The 25,164-nt window shown below is 29.5% G+C and overlaps 5 protein-coding genes across 5 annotated transcripts in view, besides 1 other annotated feature; 4 read left to right on the top strand and 1 right to left on the bottom strand.

Moving 5' to 3' along the window:
* Positions 1–2,638: 2,638 nt before the first annotated feature.
* On the top strand, positions 2,639–3,458 carry PGO_090690 (60S ribosomal protein L36; the record flags this gene model as incomplete). The annotated part of the gene is made up of 2 exons (XM_028687659.1): positions 2,639–2,681; positions 3,160–3,458. The coding sequence occupies 2 exons, from the start codon at positions 2,639–2,641 to the stop codon at positions 3,456–3,458; spliced, it is 342 nt and encodes a 113-aa protein (XP_028543460.1).
* Positions 3,459–4,250: 792 nt separating this feature from the next.
* PGO_090700 (hypothetical protein) lies at positions 4,251–4,873 on the top strand (the record flags this gene model as incomplete). Its single annotated transcript, XM_028687660.1, has 2 exons — positions 4,251–4,280; positions 4,658–4,873. 2 exons carry the CDS (start codon positions 4,251–4,253, stop codon positions 4,871–4,873), a joined length of 246 nt encoding a protein of 81 aa, XP_028543461.1.
* A 1,650-nt stretch (positions 4,874–6,523) lies between these two features.
* On the top strand, positions 6,524–8,683 carry PGO_090710 (hypothetical protein, conserved; the record flags this gene model as incomplete). The annotated part of the gene is made up of 1 exon (XM_028687661.1): positions 6,524–8,683. The coding sequence occupies one exon, from the start codon at positions 6,524–6,526 to the stop codon at positions 8,681–8,683; it is 2,160 nt and encodes a 719-aa protein (XP_028543462.1).
* A 2,530-nt stretch (positions 8,684–11,213) lies between these two features.
* Positions 11,214–15,281: a sequence feature (contain untaranslatable codon;~pre-mRNA-processing factor 6).
* A 1,266-nt stretch (positions 15,282–16,547) lies between these two features.
* On the bottom strand, positions 16,548–18,245 carry PGO_090730 (hypothetical protein, conserved; the record flags this gene model as incomplete). Its single annotated transcript, XM_028687662.1, has 4 exons — positions 16,548–17,069; positions 17,466–17,538; positions 17,758–17,824; positions 18,206–18,245. 4 exons carry the CDS (start codon positions 18,243–18,245, stop codon positions 16,548–16,550), a joined length of 702 nt encoding a protein of 233 aa, XP_028543463.1.
* Positions 18,246–24,309: 6,064 nt separating this feature from the next.
* PGO_090740 (asparagine-rich antigen) overlaps positions 24,310–25,164 on the top strand; it is a gene marked incomplete at both ends in the record, with an annotated part of 5,719 nt that continues 4,864 nt past the window's right edge. Inside the window, 2 exons of the mRNA XM_028687663.1 lie at positions 24,310–24,655; positions 24,947–25,054. Of these exons, the coding sequence (XP_028543464.1) occupies positions 24,310–24,655; positions 24,947–25,054 (454 nt within the window). The remainder of the gene's footprint in view (positions 24,656–24,946; positions 25,055–25,164) is intronic.

Raw genomic sequence — 25,164 nt, forward strand, 5'->3', positions numbered from 1 at the left:
CGACATGTAAAATGGTGTAGAGAGATATATAATCTGGGTTGCATATTACATTCATTTGAACAACCAAAACTGAATGAATCCGCCAATTGGTTAATGCAATGGCAAAAGAGTAAAATCAAATTAGTGAAAAAAAAAAAGAAAAAGAAATGCACATAAATGAAAAAATTAAACATAATAAGAGTAAAGAGCTTATGCAGTATCTTTAAAACTTGTTTATAGATTATATGTTTGACCTTAGAGTGATGAACATTTTTAAATGTGCTTAATGCCTTTCCCCTTCATGAGAATACATTAAGATAGGTGCCACCTACTTATTTGTATTTTCAGGTGACAGACAATTGGTAGTATTACCACTTTTTTGTTATGCTTAAAACTGTTACTTTTACATGTATAAAAAACTTTAAAGGTATCCTTTAAATATGAATTTATTTTATTTTTTTATCTATTTTTTATACACCATGTAAAATTTGTTATTTTACTTTTTAATTCCTTCCATCATTTCAATAATGATGTCGTATAAGAAATGGTAGAAATATGGTAGTTCGAATTAGTATGCGCAGCAAGCACATTTGTAAACAGAAAAAATTATGAGCCCATGTATCACAGTTTTATGTTTTACGTTTTACATTTTACATTCTTTCCTGAATGCACGTACTATTTGAGTATCTTATTAATTTTATTTTCTCAGACTGTGTAAAATATCATCAACTACATTTTATATTCAGACATATGCTTGTCAATAATATGAAAGATCATCATGGAAAATAAAATTAATGGCTTGACTTAGTGTCATGGGAAAATTATTCTTTTCGTTTAACAATGCAACTAAGGGAAATATTTCTGTCGGGAACTTGTGCCTCAAACAATTGGGTTAAAAATGTATATATATGTATATATATACACACATATATAGAAAACTTAAAATGCAGCGACGCCCACGTTCTGTTTACATAATGTTATGACCATTTTCTTATATGAGCGCATGCGCATAAAGATCATAAGTAAGGAGGGGCATATATCCACAAGGTACTTGCGAACGTTTTAATTTTGTGTGCATCTTTGAATATGCCCACAAATGATGGGTGATATTCCATTTTTCCCAATACGATGATGCATGAAAGTAAAATGAGAATAATCTCGAAAGGATATATTCAAAAGGAGGGAAATTACCGAGCTCATACCACATTTCTGCGTATTCATGGATTTAGTTCTTCAAATACTCAGACGCATATGTGTACATCAAACTCCGTAAACAATAAACGCGCACAAGCATAATTTTCCATTCATAAGTATCATATTCTTATAAAAAAAAAGCAAGAACACAGTTTTGCAAAAGAAAAATGATTTAAGCATATTCAGCAGAATAAACTGCTAAAACTTCTTTTAACATGTGAAAAACATTTTCCACTTATTTTAAAAGATTTATGAAATGGTTTCAAAAAAAAAATAATAAGATAAAAAAAAATAAAATAAAAAAATAAATAATTAATTAATTATAATCATTTACCCACTTGTTAAAAAAATATATTTAAAAAAAAAAGTTGCGTTACCAAAATGCTAAGAAAAAAAGCTTAAAAAAAAAAAACTTGTGCTAGCGATGAAAAGGTAAATTTTTTTATTTTATTACTTGGCTTGGTGAACTTTTTTTTTTTTTTCATAACCAAATGAGGAGAGGGATTAACTTTAACTGACAACTGATGACACCGAGAAGGTGGAAGAAGTGAGGCTGGAACGAGTTGTATGGGTGGGAATGATTTTTAGAAGGTGGTAGTTTAAGCATTGCAAGCTTATGTTATCAAGTTGTGGCCAATTTTTAATAAAATATTGCACTAACTTCAATTCTGTATACATCCTCACAACATTTGGTGACGGAACAATATTACATGGTCGATTGATATATGCTTTCTGCATTTGAAATTGGCATTTCGCAATTTGAAAGCATATATTTCATGATGCCCCGATATGCGTATATTTTATAGGCCCTTATAAATATGCTCATTACATTTAGGTTAATAAATACTTGCTGGAATACATGGATTGTGCATTAACAGTTGCTCCTTCCTCCCATTGAGGCAATTTCTTTTTATTCTCAATCGCTCCAGCACAGTTCCGAAGATTGTTACTCCTTCCCCCTTGTAATTTTAATTTTTCATTCTTCATTTTTTCGTTTTTAGCTTGAAGAAGGAACAACAGAGAAGTATATAATAATATGTGTATACCATTATATAATATTACATATATAAGGCACACAGCAAAGAAACCCATCAGGAATGGCACCATTTTTTCATATATTTTTATTTCCTCCACTCCATTTTTACAAACACTGAAAACACAAAAATTGAAGTGCAATTTAAATTGAAATTAAATTGTATATATGAATATAGAAAATTTATAACAGAAAAAAGGGAAAAAAAAAAAAAAAAAAAAAAAAAAAAAGCTAATGATGATACCTACCGATGAATAAAACGAATTAGTTACATAATAAAGATAAAAAAAGAAATTGAAGTTTAAGATATTCTTAATAGATATTCATTCATTTTAACCTAAAGTTTTTTTTAAAGTTCAACATATATTTAAAATTCTGTTTTGAATAAATCTCCAATTTTTTTTTTTTTTTTTTTTTTTTTGCTTTCACAAAATGGGAAGGAAATCAACGATAAAACCAGCTTCTGGAATAGCAGGTAAAATTTATAACACTAGCAATGTCAGCTGGCGAGTATATATGTACACATATATAAATACATATATGTTACATTTATGTACATATGACAAAAATTAAGAGTTGCCTGGGCATGAAGAACGTAATGAAAGCATGGGAACATACGTATTTTCACATACACTTATAATATCATATAAGTATGGCTGTGAAGAGAGACATGTACATATACTCGGACGCATGCTGATCTAACAATCACTTGTGTTTCACTTATCAAGTGAAGGAATATACAAAAAAAATTTACGAAAATATTATATACTAAAGAAAATATTCCATATGTTATATGCTCAAGAATTGGAGTCATGAGAGCTGATAAATGTTGTGCACATTATTACAATTACGCATTTATAAGCGTATTTACAGACATGTTTTTTTTTCCTATTCATATGTATAACTGTTTTTTTTTCTTTTTTTTTCCTGCATTTTTTCTCCCCCACCCAAAGTCGGTTTCAACAGCGGACATATCGTGAGCAAAAGGAACTTGAAAGGAAGCATCAAGAAAAAACCAAAATCCAAAAGAAAAGAATTAATAAATGACGTTGTTAGAGAAATAACAGGATTTAGCCCCTATGAAAAAAGACTAATCGAATTGATCAAAGTAGGAACGTCTGCTGCAACTAAGAGAAGTTTAAAATATGCCAAGAAAAAATTAGGTACTCATAAAAGGGGTAAGGCGAAAAGAGAAGAAATACAAAAAATAGTCATTATGCAAAGAAGAAAGGGTGCAACTGAGAAGCACTAGAACATATGAAAAGAAAGGAAAAAAAAAAAAAAAAAAAAGCATCAACATGCTTTCCCTTCCCTGTTTATGCTACTTATCAGTTATCTATTATTATTTAACCGTTTATTAATCTATCTTATTTTATCGTATCCAAATGTCATACTTTTTTATGCCTTCCCCCTCTATACGCCATTCTGTTATATAAAGAAAAAGCACCTGTATACATAAATATATATATATATACATTAACGTTCACGCGATTATGTATGTAACATTTAATCTTTTCCCCAAATTTTCTTACCTAATTATGAACTTCCCGTAAACAATATCGGCATAAAGCATAACACATAGGTTTCTGAATTACTTTCTGCCTATTTTTTTTTTTTTTTTTTTTTTTTGGGAAAATATGAATTTTTACACACACGAATGTGTCAGCATTTCGTTGTATAGCTTTGAATAACTGAAAGAAAATTTTAATACGGAAAAAATAAAAAAAAAAAAAATCGAAAAATGGGAAAGCAGATAAATGGCAAGGTCGCTATGTGAAAATAGCCAAAATAGAGATTAGTGAGCGCGTAATGGCAAATAAAAAATTGCTAAGCTTTAAATAACCAGAAGCAGCAAAAACCCACCTACTCTCTCAACATTCCATACCCATTTGAAGTAGCGTATCGCCATGACACTCTATTTCATTGCGTAAAAAAAATATGTACATAAAACTTCTCCTACCATGAGATAACGCATAATTTATCACACTTTTTGTGTTTGAGCAACTACTTCCATTTTCATTTAAAGCTCACTGCTGTCACAAAAATGAAAAAGTTTCTTTGGGAAAATGGCGTGGTAAGTAATGAAAAAGAGTGAAATCATATAAAATCGAGTACATTTTTCATATATTTGTATGTATATGTATATATATATTGGGACCTATCTGTTTCGACTTCATTTCTACGCTAACTTAACCAAATTGCTCCACATCTTTTGTTTCCACCACTACGTGAGCCAAAAATTTTACTGATGCAATTATATTATGCACGCCTTTTTTACCAGATGTCATACTTGTTAAAGTGATTTACACACGGAGCAATTGTTCATTTGTAACACGAACATCGATTAGTTCTTCCGTTCGAAGATGTTATATATGTGCTCAGGTTGACATGGTTCCCTATCATTTCACTTCGTAACGCTTCAAACCACCACCGCTTTATCACACGTTTCAGAAAGTTTCCTTCGGAGTACTAGGCATAATTTATTTCCTTTACTTAAAGCGATTTATTATTCAGGAATGGGGAATATACCAAATGAAAAAAAGGGATAGAGATGTCAATACCAACAAAACTCAAATCTATGAAGATCACGAAAATGTGAAACATATTTTAGACGAGGAGAAAAATAAAATACACAAGAGGGTATTTAACTATAGAAAAAAGGATTGAACAGCGAGTTAGGGATTAGGTTGTAGGCGAACCAAGTTAATCTTTTAAATTATGCTCTTTTTTTTTCTTTTTTTGAGATGATAAATACTAATAGGGAAAAAGAAAACAAAAAAAAAAAAAAAAAAAATTTTCATGACTGTGCATTTGTTTTAAAAGTTGAATAAAGTACCTGAGGGCACTTGTTTTTCTCTCTATTTCATGTGTCTTTCTGATGTTATGCAGGAATTGTCAACTTAAAGAACAAGTCTTCATGCTGGGCAGAGTATAAGTATGTAAAATTTCGCATATGTTCGTTTTTTAGGTCTTATATTTAAGTTGCATTATGTGTATGTATGTGTGTGCGTACATGTACACAGACTAATTATCTTTAAAAAAAAATGTATTATGTACACTCATTTTTTTTTGAAATTAATTTTATATTATGTTTTTTTTAAACTGACGCACGAAATTGGACATTCCCTTTTTAAAATATTTTCCTTTAAGCAATCTATTATCTTAATTTTTTTTTTTTCTCCAAAATCGATTTCAAACTAATATACTTTTCTACCTGACTTGTTCATATATTTCTCCACTACAATCATAAGAATAATTTGGTGCAGAAAAAAAAAAAAAAAAAAAAAAAAAAAGTCATGTCATTTGAACTGTAGTGCAAAAAATAACATTTTTATTATTTTTTTATTTTATTATTTTTATATATATATTTTTTTTTTTTACTACAACTTGTATATTTACATTTTACATATTATAAAATGCAACGCTCTTTTTCCCAATTGAACCATGAGCATATTCATATGCACACACATTCAAAGGAATACTCAATAAAATATTTACATTGTTTTTGAAAACTGTCCATTAATGCTTACAGTTTTTGTATGATGAAAAAAAAAAAAAAAAAAAAAAAAAAAAAAGTGTTACCACAAAAGGGCAACAAATTGAAAAAAGACAAAAAATAGAAAAAAAAAAAAAAAAAATAAAAACTAGGAAAAGTGAAACAGCCTGAATAGAAGTTGATGAATTAATAGAAGGGTTGTGACAAAAAGTGTAACTTTAGTTGAGCAAGAATTTAACCTACTGCACTAATTTTTTTTTTTTTTTTTACATTTTTCATTTTGTGATTTTCCCTTTTTACTTTTTCTTATTTATTTTCCATTTCCTTGGTTATAACTTTCGTTTCACCTTATTTATCAACTCGTGTATCAATTTGTGTACCAATCTGTGTATCAATTTGTGTACCAATCTGTGTATCAATTTGTGTACCAATCTGTGTACCATTCTGTGTACCAACCTGTGTATCAATTTGTGTACCAATCTGTGTACCATTCTGTGTACCAACCTGTGTATCAACCCCTGTATCATTTTGATTAAGACCTCTCTTACTGCTTTGCTCATCTGTGCCTATTCTGCTCGTGTAACACAGTAATAGCCCATATTGCTACGCATATGCATACATATGCGTATACGTGTGCGAGCACGAGTGTACACATGTGTTGTATGCATCGCCTACCTATAAAAAGCACACGTGCCATCGAAGCAACAGAAAAAACCCGAACAAAAACGTGAAGAAAAACAAACGAAAAAACGAACATAAAAATAAAAGGAGAAACAGAAAAGGAGAAGCCAATTAGATCAAACAGTTCCCAGTCCCCTGAAATGGTATTATACGGAGGAAGCTACGGAAATAACAAAATAGCCCATTTTTCAAAGAGTTCAATACTGGAGAAGGGAACGCATTTGGTAAATGTAAAAGATGACAAGAGTTTAAAAGAGTACAGATGGTGGAATGGATTGATTAAGCCAAAGGAAACTTTTAATGAAAAAAAGACGAAAGGTTTCCTAGTTGTGAAATTATTTTTATATGCATACCTGAACAGAATAAGCACATACAGATCAAATAAAGATCATGATTTGATGTATCCGTATTTAAAAATTTTGTTAAATGATGAAGAAATTTATAGGACCAAAGTTTTACATAGCTCATTAAACATATGGGAAGAAAAAATAGACATAGAAGTTCATTATGTTAAAAGTAAAATAGAAATTCAGCTATACGAATTGGATGAAACTGAGGGGATAGTAGAAGATGAATATATTGGCAGTGCATTTATCGATGTTTCACATTTACAATTATCAAAAAAATATGACATAATTATTAAGTATATTAATAAAGTAGGACACTTAGTGGATCCATATTTTTACAAGAAAAAAACACAGGATGAACAAAACAAGGGGAATAATAAGGTGGTCGAATATGGGGACGGAGGAAATAATAATATATGCACGAATTCAATAAATGATTCTTCCGCACCACGCCTAGAAAAATCTTCAAAAGACTACAGCATTCGTATTTTTGCAAAATTAGTTAGTAAAAAAAACTACAACAACTTTGTTTTTAAGTTAAATTGCATATCTTCGTTAAATTATTCCTATGTTCACAATAAAAACGAAATATTAGACAAAGAATTGAATGTAAATAAGTTATATGAAGAGTTAAAAGCTATAAAAGGAAATATTGAAACCATTTGGTTACCCTTTTTTTCAATTATCTACAATTTCGCCTCATGGAAAACACCATTATATTCCATTTTTTTTGTGATTTTCTTTTTTTTTTCCTTTTTTTTTTCCAAATTTTTTTTTTCCTTTTTTTTAGTAGCATTAAGTCTAATTTTTTTCATTTTAGTTTCTATCATTAGAGAAAGTGATAAGTTAAAACGAAATGGAGAAATTCGTATTTTGGGTAACACTGTTCGATCACCAAACCTTCATTCACATACTCTCGAGGAGGAAAAAAAAAATAAGTCTTTTACTTATTGGATGCAGGCTAAAACTTTTGGTGGATACTGCCAGCCAAAAGAATACTTAAATGAAAGTACCTTGAAGGATGATGATTATTCAGGAAGCATTTCTGAGCGCAATGGGAGTTATACTAGTTGTTCTTTAGATGACGTAAGCACGGAAAATTCGAGTCGAACTTCATATGATTGTAGAAGTGACGCTAGAACCGGTTCCTCTCTGAGTGCCTACAGGGATTGTAGTAGTGTCAGGGAGGTACAAAAAAAGGGGAGGCTCCAAGAAAAAGGAGGAATAAATGAATCTGGTGACAAAAAAGGAAAAAGCAAAATGCATATTGAGAATTCTGAGCAATCACAAGAGGGAAAAAACAGAAGCGAAAATAAAGAGAACAAGAAGAACACCAAACAAAATGTCATAAAAAACGACAACAAAAAGGTGAATAACAGCCTGAAGAAGACCCAAAACAAAAATGAACCTATGGATAGCAATACGACCAACATGAGCGGAAGACTGAGTAAAGGTGGGAAGACGATGAGACAAAGTAATAACAACTTTATGAGTGAAATCAATACTGATGATAATAGTAGCAGTATCAATGTAACGGAAGAAGAATATAACAGTGATCAAGATGCAGAAAATAACTTAAGTATTATTAAAACTTTTGTATCAAATGTAATTGATGATGATATTATTAACAATGTAAAATATTTTCACTATATTTTATTTTGCTTTAGCAAATGGTCTCAAATATTATTTTATGTTTTACGAAAATTTGGCTATTTTTTAGTTGTCATTACACTACTTTTATGTTTCCTCAATATTTACTTTTACCCCCTTGTTGCCAAGTTCTTGAGATTTTCCATTTTTGTAAGTGGTTTCATTTTGCTAACATACAATTTCAAGCCTACTAATATATTTTACCGATTTTTTATATGTATTCATGAGTATTACTATTGCGATATAAACAACACTAAGATAGACATTTTCTCAGTATCTCATGCTCTTCGAGAAAAACTATAATGTAAGAAGCATGCTTAAGAATATCCCTTTAGCACCAGTTTGGACACAACATTTGTATGTTATGTACTTTACCAATCGTTGCATGACCAGTAGCATATGGATATGGTATGTATATTTGGACTTTTTGACCTATGCCTTTTTTTTTTTTTTTTTTTTTTTTCTTCTTTTTTACAAATTCAGGAATTCATAACTACTGCACGTTTTTCGGTTATCTAATTTCATTTTTTTTGAAAAATAATCAACTGTCTCTCAATTTTATCATATCATATGACACAGTATTTCGTTGAATGTATTTAACACATGTGGACTAAAAGTGATTCATATATGTTGTGTTTTCGTTTTTCACCTGTTCATCACCCTTTCACATTTCCACCTTTTCTTTTCTTTTTTTTTTTTTTTTTTAAATAAACATTTTGACTGATAAATTTTTTTTTTTTTATTATTTATTCATTTAGACATTTTGTTGAGATTGGCGTAGGCGTTTATTGTATCACATTTTTGCACATGTATCTGTATATGTATACAACATATATAAATGCATGTACAAAAGCTGGTCAGTGCCTTGAAAATGTGTTCAATACCTAGATAAATACAAGTTTTTAGTTATATACATGTAAACAAACTAATAGAGGGCACAAGGATCGTTTTCGCATTATAAGAGTGGACAGGGAAAATAAAAAAACAAAAAAAATTCATCTAACCAATGACTTATTTTTCTCTATATTTAGAAGAATTAAAAGGGGGAAGAAAAAAAAAAAAAAAAATTCTTTTAAAATGTACATGAATCTTAAACTTATATGAGAGTATTATTAAAATTATGTTTTTGTTTTCTTAATAATAAAAGAAAAGAAAAGGAAAGCCCTTTTTTCCAAATGAACAAGTTTTGTTGATTAATTTTTACTCATCACTTTTTAGTCCCTTCACCCCACCTATGTCAGTATAAATTTTTTACTTTTATAAAAATGGCACATATCAATTCATTATTCTTTTGCTGTTGAGGACTAGGAAAAAGAAGAACTGCCTCAACTTTTTTTTTTTTTTTTTTTTTTTTTTGCAGTACCCGTAAGGCCGTGACAAAGTACTGAATTACACAGATATTATTTTTATAAAAGATACAATTGTACCATAGCTCTTATCTAAGCAGAGAGACACGGTACTCCCACTGCAAATTATATTTTTTTTTTCAAGGATTATTATACATATTATATATGCAATTATTTTGTTACCCCCTGGCTTAAGTCTTCCCTCCAATTTGGCTAATTCGAAATAAAAACTCTCAACCAAAAAAAAAAAAAAAATAAAATAAAATAAAAACTCGCATAATACATAGAAAAATAACAAAAGTATAAACCTATTTATACTTTTTCTCAATATTATCTATATAAAGAAAACCTAATTCATTGTTTCACTAAACTTTTTCCAATTTTTTTAACAACTTTTTTTTTTTTTTTTGTCATTAAAGGAAAAAATAAAAGAGTAGGCGGAGGTAGAGGATAGAAAAAAAGAGAAAATTTTAATTTACAAACATTTTTTTTTTTTTTTTTTCCCCACCCCCTCTGTTACGCACGACGAAAAGGAATAGCAGTATTAACGATATAACTACACTTGGACGTAAAATATTTAGTTTAATCAGAAAGGTATACAAATATAGGGAGAGCTAAGAATATCAAAAGGGGGGAAACAAGGTATGATATATGTATATATATATATATATATATATATATATTAATACTTTGTCAATATTTCATCCGAAGAATCTAAAGGCAGAAAAAATACTAAATTATTACGTTTGCTCGTGTTAATGCTGAAAGAGTCAAATTTAACCATTTCAGAGCGAATAAGAAGACCTAGCAAAATTACTTTACCTCTTATTTGTACAGACACATACACGAGTGTAAGATCGAAACGACTTTAATTAAACGAAAAATAATAAAAAAAAAAAAAAAAAAAAAAAAAAAAAGACCCATCCATATGCATGTTTAAATGAGTTTTTTGTAGAAGAATTAACCCCTCCATAGCATTGTTAATTATCCTTATTTAAATTTATATAAGTCTAGTCCGCAGTTTATTACGTTGGATATGCATACCTAATTTACATTATTTTTAATAACTTGTCATAGAGGGGACATAGGAACAATTTGGCATCTGCTGCCACTCTTTAAATTACACAACACATATACAGCACACATACCATGCATACATTACACATGTAGATATAGCGAAAACCTAGTTAAGAGCATTAACTTTACAAACGCTAGAACATCACATGCAGGAAATATTTGGGCAATTCATAAGAACCTCAAGGGTGAGGGGGGTATAAACATTCTAATGAACATTTACAAAAATATTACAATCTTTTTCGAATGTTCTTATGAAGAGATATTAGTATCAAATTACATAAATGATTAACAAAGTGAATTATACATAATACTGAGAAAAGTAACACATACTGTTCTAGTATAGACGTAGAAATGCACGAAAGAAAGATCTCTTCATTAAGGGAAAAAAAAAAAACACACACACAGAAAGAATGAAGAGGAATAAAAATGACATATACAATTTCAACCCTGCTAAGGCAGAACCCTTTGGAAAAGCACCTGTTGGTTATATTCCAGGGAAAGGAAGAGGAGTAACAGGATTTTCAGGAGGTGTTAGTAGAGATGATACAACAGATGAAAAAGATAAAAATGATTATTCAGATTTTAATTATGATGAATTTCATGGCTATTCAGAATCTTTATTTAAAGATGCAGAATATGATGAAGATGACAAAGAAGCAGATGCAGTTTATGAGAACATAGATGCACGCATGGATATAAGAAGAAAAAGTAGAAGAGAAATTAAATTAAAAGAAGAAATTTCTAAAATGAGAGCTCAAAAACCAACTATACAAGAACAATTTAGTGATTTAAAAAAAAATTTAGCAAATGTAACTCCTGAAGAATGGGAATCTATCCCAACTGTTATGAATTATTCAAGACAAAAGCAAAAAAAAGCTCCGAAAAATTATTTACCATCCCCGGATAGCCTCATAATGAGTAGACTTAATGAATCAAATATGCATCTAAATTATGCTACTTCATCGTCTAATGGAATTAAAACGCCTTTAGGGTTACGAACCCCACTGGGTCTCCAAACCTCTGTAGGGTTACAAACCCCTTTAGGACTACGAACCCCAATGGGTCTCCAAACCTCTGCAGGGTTACAAACCCCACTAGGCCTTCAAACCCCTTTAGGGTTACGAACCCCACTAGGTACTCAAACCCCTTTAGGGTTAGGACTACAAACCCCATTTATCAATAGTGTAGGTGGGTTTGGACTTGAAACTCCATTTCTTAGTAAAAATTTATTAACAGCAAAAGGAAGAAATATATCCTCATCAGCACATAGCGGATTAAATACACCTTTTACTCTGTCTGGATATACTACCCCACTGAGTACATCTAATATTAGTGGTTACAATACGCCTATGTTAAATGGTACAAATAAACTTTCTCTAAACGATTTTGGAGAAGCTAGAGGTACAGTTTTGTCAGTAAAATTGGATGAACTTATCGATAATGTAGAAGGACAGACTGTTATAGATCCAAAAGGGTATTTAACTAATTTGAATGCAAAAAGTTTAGTGAATGATGCAGATATAGGTGATATTAACAAAGCTAGATCTTTACTTAAATCAGTTATAAGCACTAATCCAAAACATTATCCTGGTTGGATTGCTGCAGCAAGAGTAGAAGAATTGGCACAAAGAAAAGACAAAGCAAAGGAAATAATAATGAAAGGGTGTATAGAATGTTCTAAAAATGAAGATATTTGGTTAGAAGCTGTACGATTAGAGGAAAAAAATAGCGAAGTAAAAATTATTTTAACAAAAGCTATTAAGCAAATTCCTACATCAGTTAAACTATGGTTAGAAGCTTATAAGAAAGAAAAAAATATAGATGACAAAAGGAAAGTTTTACGAAAGGCTATTGAATGCATTCCCAATTCTGTTCCTTTATGGAAAGAAGCTATTTCTTTAGAAAATGAAAATAATGCTTATATTTTATTAAAACGAGCTGTTGAATGCATTCCTCAGTGTGTCGATATGTGGATTGCTTTGGCTAGATTATGTAATTATAATGAAGCACAAAAGGTTCTAAATGAAGCTAGAAAAAAAATTCCAACTAGTGCAGAAATATGGATTAATGCATCCAAATTAGAAGAGAAACAAGGTAATAACAATATGGTAGATATTATCATTAAAAGATGTATTGAAAATCTTTCTTCAAAAAATGTACATTTTGAAAGAGATAAATGGTTAAAATTTGCAGAAGAATGTGAAAAATCAAAATTTCCTCTCACATGCGAAAGTATTATACGTAATACTATGAACATAGGTGTTGAAAATTTGAATAAAAAAAGAATTTACAAACAAGATGCAGAAAATTGTATTAAAAATAAATCCATCCATACTGCTAGAGCAATTTACAATGAAGCATTGAAAATATTTAAAACAAAAAAGTCATTATGGCTAGCATTAGCCAATTTAGAATTAACTTATGGAAAAAAAGAAAATGTAGACGAAGTATTACAAAGAGCAGTACGCAACTGTCCTCACTCCAGTGTCCTCTGGTTAATGTTCGCAAAACAAAAATGGATAAACAATGAAATTGATAAAGCAAGGGAAATACTTGCAGAATCTTTTATGCATAATCAAAACACAGAAGTCATATCTTTAGCTGCTATCAAATTAGAAAGGGAAAATAACGAATTTGATAGGGCTAGATTTCTATTAAAAAAATCAAGAGTCCAATGTAATACACCAAAAATATGGATGCAATCGGTTCAGTTAGAAAGACTCTTAAGAAACTATTCTAAAGCCAAAGAATTAGTACATGAAGCTTTAAAAATTCACAAAAAATATGACAAATTGTATATGATAGCTGGGCAAATTGAGTTGGAAATGATGCACTATAATCAGATTGACGAGATCGTGGAACATACAGTTCAGAAACAAGATATTCAAAATGAAACGCAAATAGAAGGAGAAAATGTGCATAATGAGGAAAAAACACAAATTTATAATCATTCGGATCAAAATAATTATTATACGAATGCACAAAAAATTTATGAAGAAGGACTAAAATATTGCCCATCGTCTATCAATTTGTGGATTTGTGCAATCGATCTACAAATAGAAAAAAAAAATTATACTTCAGCAAGGGCACTAGTAGAAAAGGCAAAAATAAAAATAAAGAATATTCATACGTTAAACAATAATAATAATGTTTTAAAAAATAGAGAAATTATTGAAAGTAGTGATTTTGCGTACGAAGATGAATTAAATAAAAATATTGATGAAGACACAAAAAGTGCTGCAGCCAATGCTGGAAATATAACAAATTCAAAAAATGACATAAATAAAAATATACCAATAAATGCTTCAATTAAAGTTATCGAAAATTATGATTTATTGTGGATCAAATTAATAGAAATAGAAACTCAATGTGATAACAAAAATGTAACTCCTGTTATTTCTGAAGCGTTGAAAGAATGCCCATCATCTGGAATTCTATGGTCTAAAGCGATAGAATTAGAAAACAAAAATCTACAAAATAGTAAATCCGTGACTGCTTTTAATAACTGTGGGAATAACGCTTATGTTGTTCTAACTGTTGCTAAACTTTTTTGGAATCATTTCAAAACACATAAAGCTAGAAAGTGGTTCTATCGTGTTATTACCCTTAGTCCACACTTTGGTGATGGATGGGCAACATTTCTCGCCTTCGAAATTGACCAGCAGAATGAGGTTAACCAAAAGGATATAATTAATAAGTGTATAAAANNGCAGAACCGAACAGAGGTAAAATTTAATGCAACATTTGGCCTTGCATTAGCCAAAACTTTTTGTGCTTGCAAAAATTGCGTCAGCGATCTTGCGAGGGAGAGGAGAGTAGCAAGTGGAGGAGATAGTAGCAAATGGAGAGCAGGAGGGGGGGAGGACTCCCTCCATTTTCTTCCAATCTATTTTACATTATTAAACAAACAGCTATTCATTTATTTTTTTAATTTCTTCCCATGCCCTTTCCCTGTAGGCTATATGTGGAACAAAATCACAAAGAGAGTAGAAAACTGGAGGCTGAAATATCCACAAAAATTATACAAATACATCAAGGAACTTTTCCCAGAAGTATTAAAAAAAAAAATTTCTGAGCAGATATGGAAAATTATTAGTGACGAGGATGTGGAAATTCCCCTTTTGTCATTTCAACCAATGCAGGTTAACGAAGAAGGGAAAACAGTGCAAGTAGAAGAATCAGAAGAGAAAGGAAAATTATCAGAGGATGATGCATTAGATGAAACAAGCGAGACACACAAACCTCGAGAAATGGATAAAGAAATGGATGAAGAAGTGGAAGAAGAAGTGGATGAAGAAGTGGACGAAGAAGTGGATGAAGAAGTGGACGAAGAAGTGGACGAAGAAGTGGACGAGAAAAAGAAAGCAGCAAAGAATGGAAAAATCAACATTAGTCAAAAGAAAACCAATAAGAGGAAAGATATGCATGAGAATAACGAAGAACCTGAAAAAGCAGACCGAAGAAGGAGGAAAAAATGATGATAATCCCTTCCTTCCCCCCCCCCCCCCTCCCCTGGCTCAGGAAATATGCATTATGTCATATATCATTCCTTTTTTTATTACATATTATATGAACGCAGCATATATGTACATCCTAAACTATCCAACGACTTTCCTATTCCTTGTGGCACGCCCATTTATGGGTTATTTTATTTTTTTTTATTATTTTTTTTATTATTTTTTTTATTATTTTTTTTTTTATTTTTTTTATTATTTTTTTTTTTATTTTTTTTATTATTTTTTTTATTATTTTTTTTATTATTTTTTTTATTATTTTTTTTATTATTTTTTTTATTATTTTTTTTATTATTTTAATTTTTTTTTCCATTTTCTTTGTAACTTTTTCTTCACATTTTGAATGATTTAAAGTTTGCAACATTTCGAAAGTTTTTTTAAAAAAATTCATTTAAAATGAAACAAAATTGATGCCAAGACAAAATGAAACTAAAAAAAAAAAAAAAAAAAGATGAACGGGGGTTGTAGAAATAAAACATCCTTATAAATGTGTATACCAGGGTATGCATACAAATGTATATGCAATACATAATATGTGCAAAAACGTAGAACATAAGATTAGCACTCTATGAATTTTTTCAAAATGTTCTAAGTGTTACGACCGCTGCTGGAAACATTTTACAATATGTTTTAAATCAAAAAAGGAAAGAATGTTGTTCTATCCCACCAGTATTCATTCACTAACCCTGAACCATACTCACATATATATATATATATATATCCCCCTTCTTTTTGCTTTGATATACATTGAAATAGAACAGTAAAATATAAATGTAAATTACATTTGGTTACGTTTTAAACTAATTTTTCATTCGATCAGCTTTTTGGCATGTGTGTGGAGATTCTACTTGTCTATATCCCTTTTTCTATTGCGTTACCTGAATGTGGTTGCAAATGTTTAGAATGATATGACGGAAGAGGAAAATAGGAATCGTGAATATGGGCTCTCCCCATCCACTACTTCGGTTATTTATACAAAAATTACTGTTCTTCATTCTCCCCTTTGTTTGGTTTTCTTCCTCAAGGACTGCAATATCATTTTGCACAAGGGTGACACATTACTTAAGAGTTAATACAATAGAGAAGCAACACACTGAAGAAGTAATGCAACAGAGACATATTACTACACTAAAGAAGTAATACACTTGCGAAATAATATTGTTCACGCTATTTTTCCACTTTGAACCAGTGTAATTTAGATCAGAAACAGTGCGCTCCTTTCCCTTGTTTTTATTTTCTCCCTTCGCTTGATACTGCTTCCTTTGCATGCACCACACGATCTCTCCACATATTACGCTTCCATTTCTTCTTCTTTTTTGATTTATTCGCTACTTTATTGATTAATAAATTCCCTGTACCATTCTTCCTCTTAACATACCCCCCCTCTACTATGCTCGATTTCACCTGAACGTGTACTTCACTGATATTATGCATATTTGTAGATAACCCATTTGCCTTCTTCTCATCAATTTTGATATTCATTTTTTCAAAATTGTTAACGGAAGGGGATGCATTATCCTCCAATTTTGACGGAGCGCAATTATCATTTCCTAAATTTAAGGTTATAGATTTACTTTTTTTCACAAAAATGGAATACTTAACATTCTCACTCTTTTTTTTTTCTTCCTTTGGTTCATTCATCAAGGCCATATTACTCTTTCCTTGACTTATTTTCTTGGCACAGTTGTTGTACATGTTTTCCCACCACATACCTTTTTTGTCCTCTTCTTCTTGGTGTTCTTCATATCCTAGCTGTGTTCAGAGGGGCGGGAGAAAGGTGAGAAAAATGAGGAAAATGGAAAAAATGGAAAAAATGGGAAAAACGGGAAAAACGGGAAAAACGGGAAAAACGGGAAGTCATATATGCACACAGACAAAACATTTCTAAGCAACAGTTTCATTATAAGAACTACAGGTGCATGTGCCAATTAAAATTCCATCGTCATACATCACATGCAGCATATTTTGTCCGTTTTGCCGTTTTGTCCGTTTTGCCGTTTGTCCGTTTTGCCGTTTTGCCGTTTTGCCGTTTTGCCGTTTTGCCGTTTTGCCGTTTTGCCGTTTTGCCGTTTTGCCGTTTTGCCGTTTTGCCGTTTTGCCGTTTTGCCGTTTTTTCTGTTTTTTTTTTTTTTTTTTTCATTTAATTACCCCATGCTCTCCGTACTTTTTAATTTTCATAATGTTCAAGTTGCCATTTTCTTGTTTCCCTAGACCTTTGCCCCTTTAAAAAAGGAAATAAAAACGAACGGTGAAAAAAGGTACATTAGCAAATGATGCAATAGTAAATGAAACAATATCAAAAGGTGCATGTAGAGAAAGGAAGAACAGCGTTGCATCATATTTTAACAGGGCTCCGCCATACGAAATGCATGATCCATATATTTCATCACCACCTCCCATTTGTGTATGAGAAATTTAGATTCCCATTTCTTCTACTTACTTGACCCATCCAAATTTCTGCATTATGTAAGAACCATATTTTGACTCGACTGGTTTAGACTGATTTTCTAAAAACCCCAAAAAGGGGAGAAAAAAGGAAAAAAAAAAAAAAAAAAAAAAGTGAAAACACCTCTTTTAATTCAAACACTTTTTAAATTGAATAATACACTAAAATCATGTATGCGTACAAAAATAATAATATGTTTATCTCCATGCTAATTTTAAAAATTTGTCCTGGTATATGTACATGCAGTGTGGCAAAGAAACTGATTTTGTCCTTGTATGTTAATTTATAGACATTCACAATACTTCAACAAATCAGTTTCCAGCCAAATGATGACAAAAAAAAAAAAAAAAAAAAAAAAAAAAACTGGTACAGTTATGCTCTGTTCCTAAATTTTTATTTCCTAGTTGCCTATGTTTAGGTGGATATTTGTTTTTAAACTTACGGATATCGCAGAGTAACTTTTCGTAGTACTTTTTCGACATTTTAAAAAACTCAAAAAAGTGTTTTCTTTTTTTTTTTCCCCCTTTAGGTTCCAAATGAAAAGAAGTATATATTTTTGAAGCAGATTTGCTAATGACTTCATGCACATTGTACATAAACAAATTGATACATTTTTGTTGAACAAAAATAAAATAAAAATATATAAAAGTATAAAAATTTTTTAAATATCATAAGACAAAAAAAAAGAAGAATGCCTCGATTTTTACCCAACTTGTTTCTTCATTTAATTTCCATTTTTTTTTTTTTTTTGACAGTTCGTTTTTTTTGAGTTTTATCTTATATTTGTAAGAATGACTTCTGGACACGTGGAAGAATATATATGTGACAATATTATTCCTTTCAACGCATGCGTAGATTTATCTATTTTTTTATACGTATATACATAGCATGCTCAATAATTACAAGGATTGCACCGTAAACAAATCAGTTGTAGAATATGAATATTGCTACTTGTCAATGCTTCACGGTTATTATGTTTTTTTTTTTTTTTTTTTTTTTTTTTTTTTTTTTTTCTCTATATTTTGCTGATTCCTATGCACTAAAAAGTAAAATATGTATGGTTCATTTAGGTTCCATTAAACACGTTTTCTACGTTCCTTCATTTGGAGATAGGTGAGGCACATTGTCTCAATTTAAAAAAATATTTTTCTCTTCTCTTTCGGTTTGACAAAAAGTATGAGACAAATTTAATAAGCTGAAACTTTTTAAACAATTTCAAACGACATGTGCATATTCCAAAATATCATAACACAAGATAAGGTATAAAAAAAAATGTGTTGCAAGAGGATACTAAAGAGAAGCACTACACATAATACAGAATATAGCGAGCAGGATCTGACCTTTATTGGGGATCCCCAAACCAAAGCTTACCATGGGTAAATAAACATATGATCATATGAGCATATGAACATGTGAATATATTAATATGTAAATATAAATGCGATATAATATGGAACGAATGTGGTGAGTGGGGGGATGGGGTGTTAAGCAAGGTAACGAGGAAAAAAATATAATTAAATAAAAAAAAAAAAAACGACACTCTTTTTACAAAAAAAGAATATCTCATATATGTTGTTCTTTCGTTAACGCAACAGTAGCATTTAAAGTCAAAAAATAAGTAAATGGAAATATAAAAGTAAAACGGGTTAAGTTCCTTAGCATTTACATATATGCATAATATGTGCGTAACGCAACATGAACAGCGAATTATGAGAAACACAGCATGTGGAATAACGTCGTTCTAACTCGTTCATGTGGATACATAAAATATGGAAAATTCATCCCCCCCCCTTTAGTATATCTGACTTTATAAAAACAACCCCTGTATTATTCTATGGATTGAAAAAATGGAAACGTTAAAAAAAAAGAATATATATTTTATATATGCTTTTTATAAATGCATAAGTGGAATTTATATATGTCAATATATATTTTTTTTTTTTTTTTTAGAGGGGGGATGGTGTGGAGGGGGTTGTGTTACATTCTCTATATCAAAATTTTCGCCCTCTCGTTCGTTTCTCTATGTGTATATTATGCATATGTATATATAGGTAAGAATGCATATATGGGTAAGAATGCATATATGGGTAAGAATGCATATATGGGTAAGAATGCATATATGGGTAAGAATGCATATATGGGTAAGAATGTATATATGGGTAAGAATGCATATATGGGTAAGAATGTATATATGGGTAAGAATGCATATATGGGTAAGAATGTATATATGGGTAAGAATGTATATATGGGTAAGAATGTATATATGGGTAAAAATATATAGGCGCTCCCTTTTAACAACTGATACAACGAAAATAAAAATATATAATTTCTTATTTTTTTTTGTTCAGATTTTTCTGTTATGTTAAAGTGATAAGAAAATTAAATAAAACCATAAATGAAAAAAAGTTCTGTTAAAAAAAAGGAAAAAAAAAAAGTGAAAAAATGTGAATAAATGAGAAAAAAATTAACGAGTCTGTAAAAGAAAAATGATCCAAGAGAACTAAATTATGCACAGAAACATCATTTTTTTTTGGTGTAACTTCATACTAATACTTATCAAGAGCAATAAGCAAAATAAAACAACTTTTGATGCTCGTTTCAGGCTATACATAATATAATGCATTATTATATATATGTATATATATATATATATATATACATGTTTATATATATTTATGTATTACTCCATACTTACAATTGTTCACATGTTCTTCAAAGGTTTGTTATTTTTTCTACGCCAGCCTTCTTCAGCGAGGTGCACAAAAGAAAAAATATATATATCTTTAAAAAAAGTGTTGCTTATCTTACGTATATTGGGACTTATATATGTATTGAATTATGTATGTATGGAATTAAGTATGTATCGAATTATATGTATGCATTGAATTTAAGTATATAAGAACTTATATATACATGAAGTGTTTATGTACGTGTGCAACCTAAGTATAATCATTAATGTTTATTAACACCCACCCGAGCGTGAGTGACCTTAGGAGTAGGCTTAACACATGAATTCCTAACACTCACAGAGATACTCCAGGAATTCTGTTTTTTTTTTTTTTTTTTTTTTTTAATTTCCAACATTTTTGTTTCCTTTAAGATCCCTATAATAATATAATGGCATCATTTTTTTTATATAATGTTATTGTCAATCCGCATTTCCCATCACCTTACTTTGAAACCGAAGGAGAGCAGGGCAAGAAAAAAAAAAAAAAAAAAAAAAACTAAAATAAATTAGTAATTCCATAAAATGTATATATAATATGTAAAAACAACATTTGTAAAATTACTTACATTTAATTACAGCGTAATTACTAATCTTGCTTAGTGTATATATATATATATATATATATATATACATAAGTATGTACATTTTGTAAAAAAAAAATATAGCATTTTTTTCCCCTTTTAAAAAAAAAAAAAATACCACATGAGAATAAAATCCTAACAAAAAATAAAAAAAAAAAACAAAAAAACAATAAAAAAAAACAAAAAAAAAAAAAAAAAAAAAAAAAAAAAAAAAACAATACAAAAAAACAAACAAACAAAAGAAGAAAAAACAAGCAAACAAACAAACAAATAAACAAAGCTGTTATGTATGTTATAATTAAAATAAATGAATAACATGTTTTAAGAGCTTGCTAATTCCCAATTAAATAAATACCATGCTTTTGTATATAGAAATCTAGTTTATAAACACATAAGAAAATAAAACACGTTTTATTTTCAGTTTTATGGCTATACAATTTATATATATAAGTAGGCACACAAATATTTATACAAATATATACTTATACTACATATATAAGCTTATGTATACAAATAGTACTTATTTTGTACATATATATATGAACACTACATAATATGATAAGTATTTATTTTACATATACATGAGATATGTACAATTTCTTCTACTTTACGTTAACACGAAAAAGTGATAAATGTAAAAAAAAAAAAAAAAATAAAATAAAATAAAAAGTTTAAGGAGTACAACAAATTAGTACCAAAAAAAAAAAAAAAAAAAAAGAAGAGAAAACACATTCATATGACGATATTTTTATACTTTCCCATTATATGCTTAATTTTTTTTTTATGCTTACACTTACATGTTTTATGACCCTATAAGGGACTGTTTTATCACACATCTTGGGTTAATACAAGAACCAACGACACTATTGTGAAATAAGCTAACTTTTATTGTACAATCCTACTGCACATGCATATACATAAATGTACATATATATATATATTCATAACGCAGATCTTGTATTAGAACCTCGTTACGTATGCGATCTAATTTTGCAACATCGATTTTTATATAAATTTCATATTATAAATATGTATTTGTAAAAATATCCTATTGTGCACATGACATGATAATCTATATACGCCACTTTATAAATAGAAAAAAAAAAAAAAAAATTTTTTTGGCAGTTAAAAGTTGCTTATGAGTGCAGCCATCAAACCATCTTCAAATTGAAGTAATAGGAGAACCTGTAAAGTGTAGAAGTATATACATGCCGATGAAATAAACACATATATAATGAATATACAAATGTAAGGACTGTTATATACCCATATATGTTTTATTACATGCCAACGTACATAGCTCGTTTAGTGTATATATAACCATCAACAACTCCTTTATATATATCTTCCGAGCACATGTCATAAAGTGATATCAAAAAGAAGAGATAAAGCAAAGAGAACAGGCGTTCAAGCAGTTGTATATTATCCATTTGTGTAACTTTTAACCGAAATTTGCAAACTTGGCTTACAAAATTTACATTTTTCATCTTGTCACACCAATTTACGCGTTGCTTTTATTCCATTCCATTTCTCACATTTCACATCGTTCCAATTTGTGTTCTTTTTTATTTATTTTTTAAAAATAATTCACTCCTCTTTGCACTATTATTTCCATCCCTATTGAACATTTACACAATGCAAGAGATCAAAAAATAAACCAAGTAAACATCTGCACGAGCCAACAAGCCTCGCATTATTTCCCTACGTGTCCACTACATAATTGCATGAAAAAAAGATTTCTTACTATTGCATAAGCACATTGCAAATTGAGTACATATATATATTCCCCTTATATCAAAAATATAAAAAAAGACATTTAAAAGATGGATATTTTATAGAAAGACAGACTCGTCAGTTATTATGATATATCAGCTGAGAAACATTTTCGATCTTGTTCTTTAAAGCTCCATTTGTGGAAATTTATCTGTGCGATTTATTTTGTGACGGTTTATTTTGTAACCATTCATTTTGTAACGATTTATTTTGTGATGATTTATTTTGTAACGATTTATTTTGGATAATCCATTTGTGAACGTGCACATTTTGCAGTTCTTATTGAGAAATCAACGCTTCATTTGACACGTGAAGGAGTTTTTTTTTTTTTTTTCCAAAAGGGAAAAAAGGAAAAAAAAAACAAACGAAGAAAAAACCAAAGAAAACAAAACAGAACGAAAGCAGGGCAAAAGAAAATAAAACAAAGTCAAATCAAAATAAAAACAAAACCAAATACAAACCAAAACAGCCACATGAGTGCTTAAATTGTTGAAATTTCAAAAAGATAAACGAGCAAAAAAAAAGAAAAAAAAAAAAAAAAAACTTATTTATGAGAACACATCTATATAAAATTATACACTTCTAAGCAAACCCAGCACAAGAATAATTCATACAAGTGGAAAAGTATATGCAGAGTAGAAATAATCCCATTTTTATACTTTTTTTTTTTTTTTTTTTTTTTTCTTTTGCATTTTCGCCATTCCCCAAGAAGTTTTTGTTATTTAGCCAAGAAATTTTATTTTAAACAAAAATTTTGTACCTTGAAAGATCATATTTGATAACTGTAAAATATATATACATATACAGATATTTACAACACACATTTCAACATTTACAAACAGGTACTTACATTACATAAACGTACGAGCAAAATAGGAAATTTTATATTCATATTTTCGACCAATTTGATGACAATTTATGAAAAGAAAAAAGTATAAAAATTGAACTTTTTAGATAAAATTTTAACAAGTGGAAGAACCACAGATAGTTATAAAAAAGAGCAAAAAAAAAAAAAAATTTTTTTTTTTTTTTTTATATGCATGGGCTTATTTTCAGAGTAATAATTTCTATAATACATTTTCATAAGTACATATTTTTTAAAGGAATTTTTTTTTTTTTTTTTTTTTTTTTTTTTTTACATGCTCCAAAAGTTTTCCAATTTACAAAAATACCAAATATATGGACAGAAATATTGACAAGGTATTTACAGAATCGAATTTTGTTAACAACCTTTTTTATTATTTCAAAAGTGTTAAAAGGAAAATTTAATTGCTCAGATATATATAAAAAGTAGGGAAAATCACAAAGAAGAAAGACAAAGTTACCAACTCTTAGTTGTGTATCCTGTAAAAGAACTTTTACAGAATTAATTTAACGTAAAGATACCATAGGAAAAGTAGAATAATTAAACAAAGAATAAACAATCCAAGTGAATAAAAAATAAAACAAAATATTATTGACAAAATGAGTACCGTTATGGATGAAAGTAAAATAGAGATTCAAGCCAACAAAGAAAATGAATGCATCGAAAAGGTCTATGATGGAGCAAACGAGAACATTTCCAATGAGACCAACGCAAATGAAAATGATGAAACCTGCGTGAACAGTGGCAGCAATGAAATTAGCAACGATCTCAGCAATGCAAACGGGGATGCAAACGGGGATGCAAACGAGGATGCAAATGGGGATACAAACGAGAATGCAAATGGAAACGCAAACGAGAATGTAAACGAAAACAAGATCGAAAGTGAAGAGAACAAAAGCAGCAATCGGTGGGCGGACATGTGTGAAGACTACGATGCTCCTCTAGGTATTTATTTCATGAATACAATAATGTGTGAAAAGAATGAACTGTTGAAAAGGAGTTTAACGTTTGTTGTCTGCTGTTTTCTACATACAGACGCAGGCATATATGTACCACTTTATGCATATTCTGCTCGTTACTCCCATCGAATTCGAATGAATGCATTCATATAAGTGCACACAAAAAGTGCATTTGAAACGGAAAAAATATATATATATATAAATATATGCATATATATATATGCTTATATATACATTTTTCCTTATCACATTTCCCATTCCCCCTCTATCCATGCAGTTGACACATACAATGACGACAACGACATGAAACAGAAAACCATGGACAGCAATTTTAACGACATGAATAACAGCATGAGACAAAATTATTTTATGTCAGCCAAAAATGGTAATAATTCTTTTCAGTTCTGAGAGAAAATGCTTATGGCTTATGCCTTTTTTTTTTTTTTTTTTTTTTTTTTTTTTTTTTTTAAATTAGTGCCTGCCGACAAATTACCC

Source organism: Plasmodium gonderi, assembly GCF_002157705.1.
Source record: "Plasmodium gonderi DNA, contig: Chr09, whole genome shotgun sequence".
Classification (NCBI taxonomy): domain Eukaryota; phylum Apicomplexa; class Aconoidasida; order Haemosporida; family Plasmodiidae; genus Plasmodium; species Plasmodium gonderi.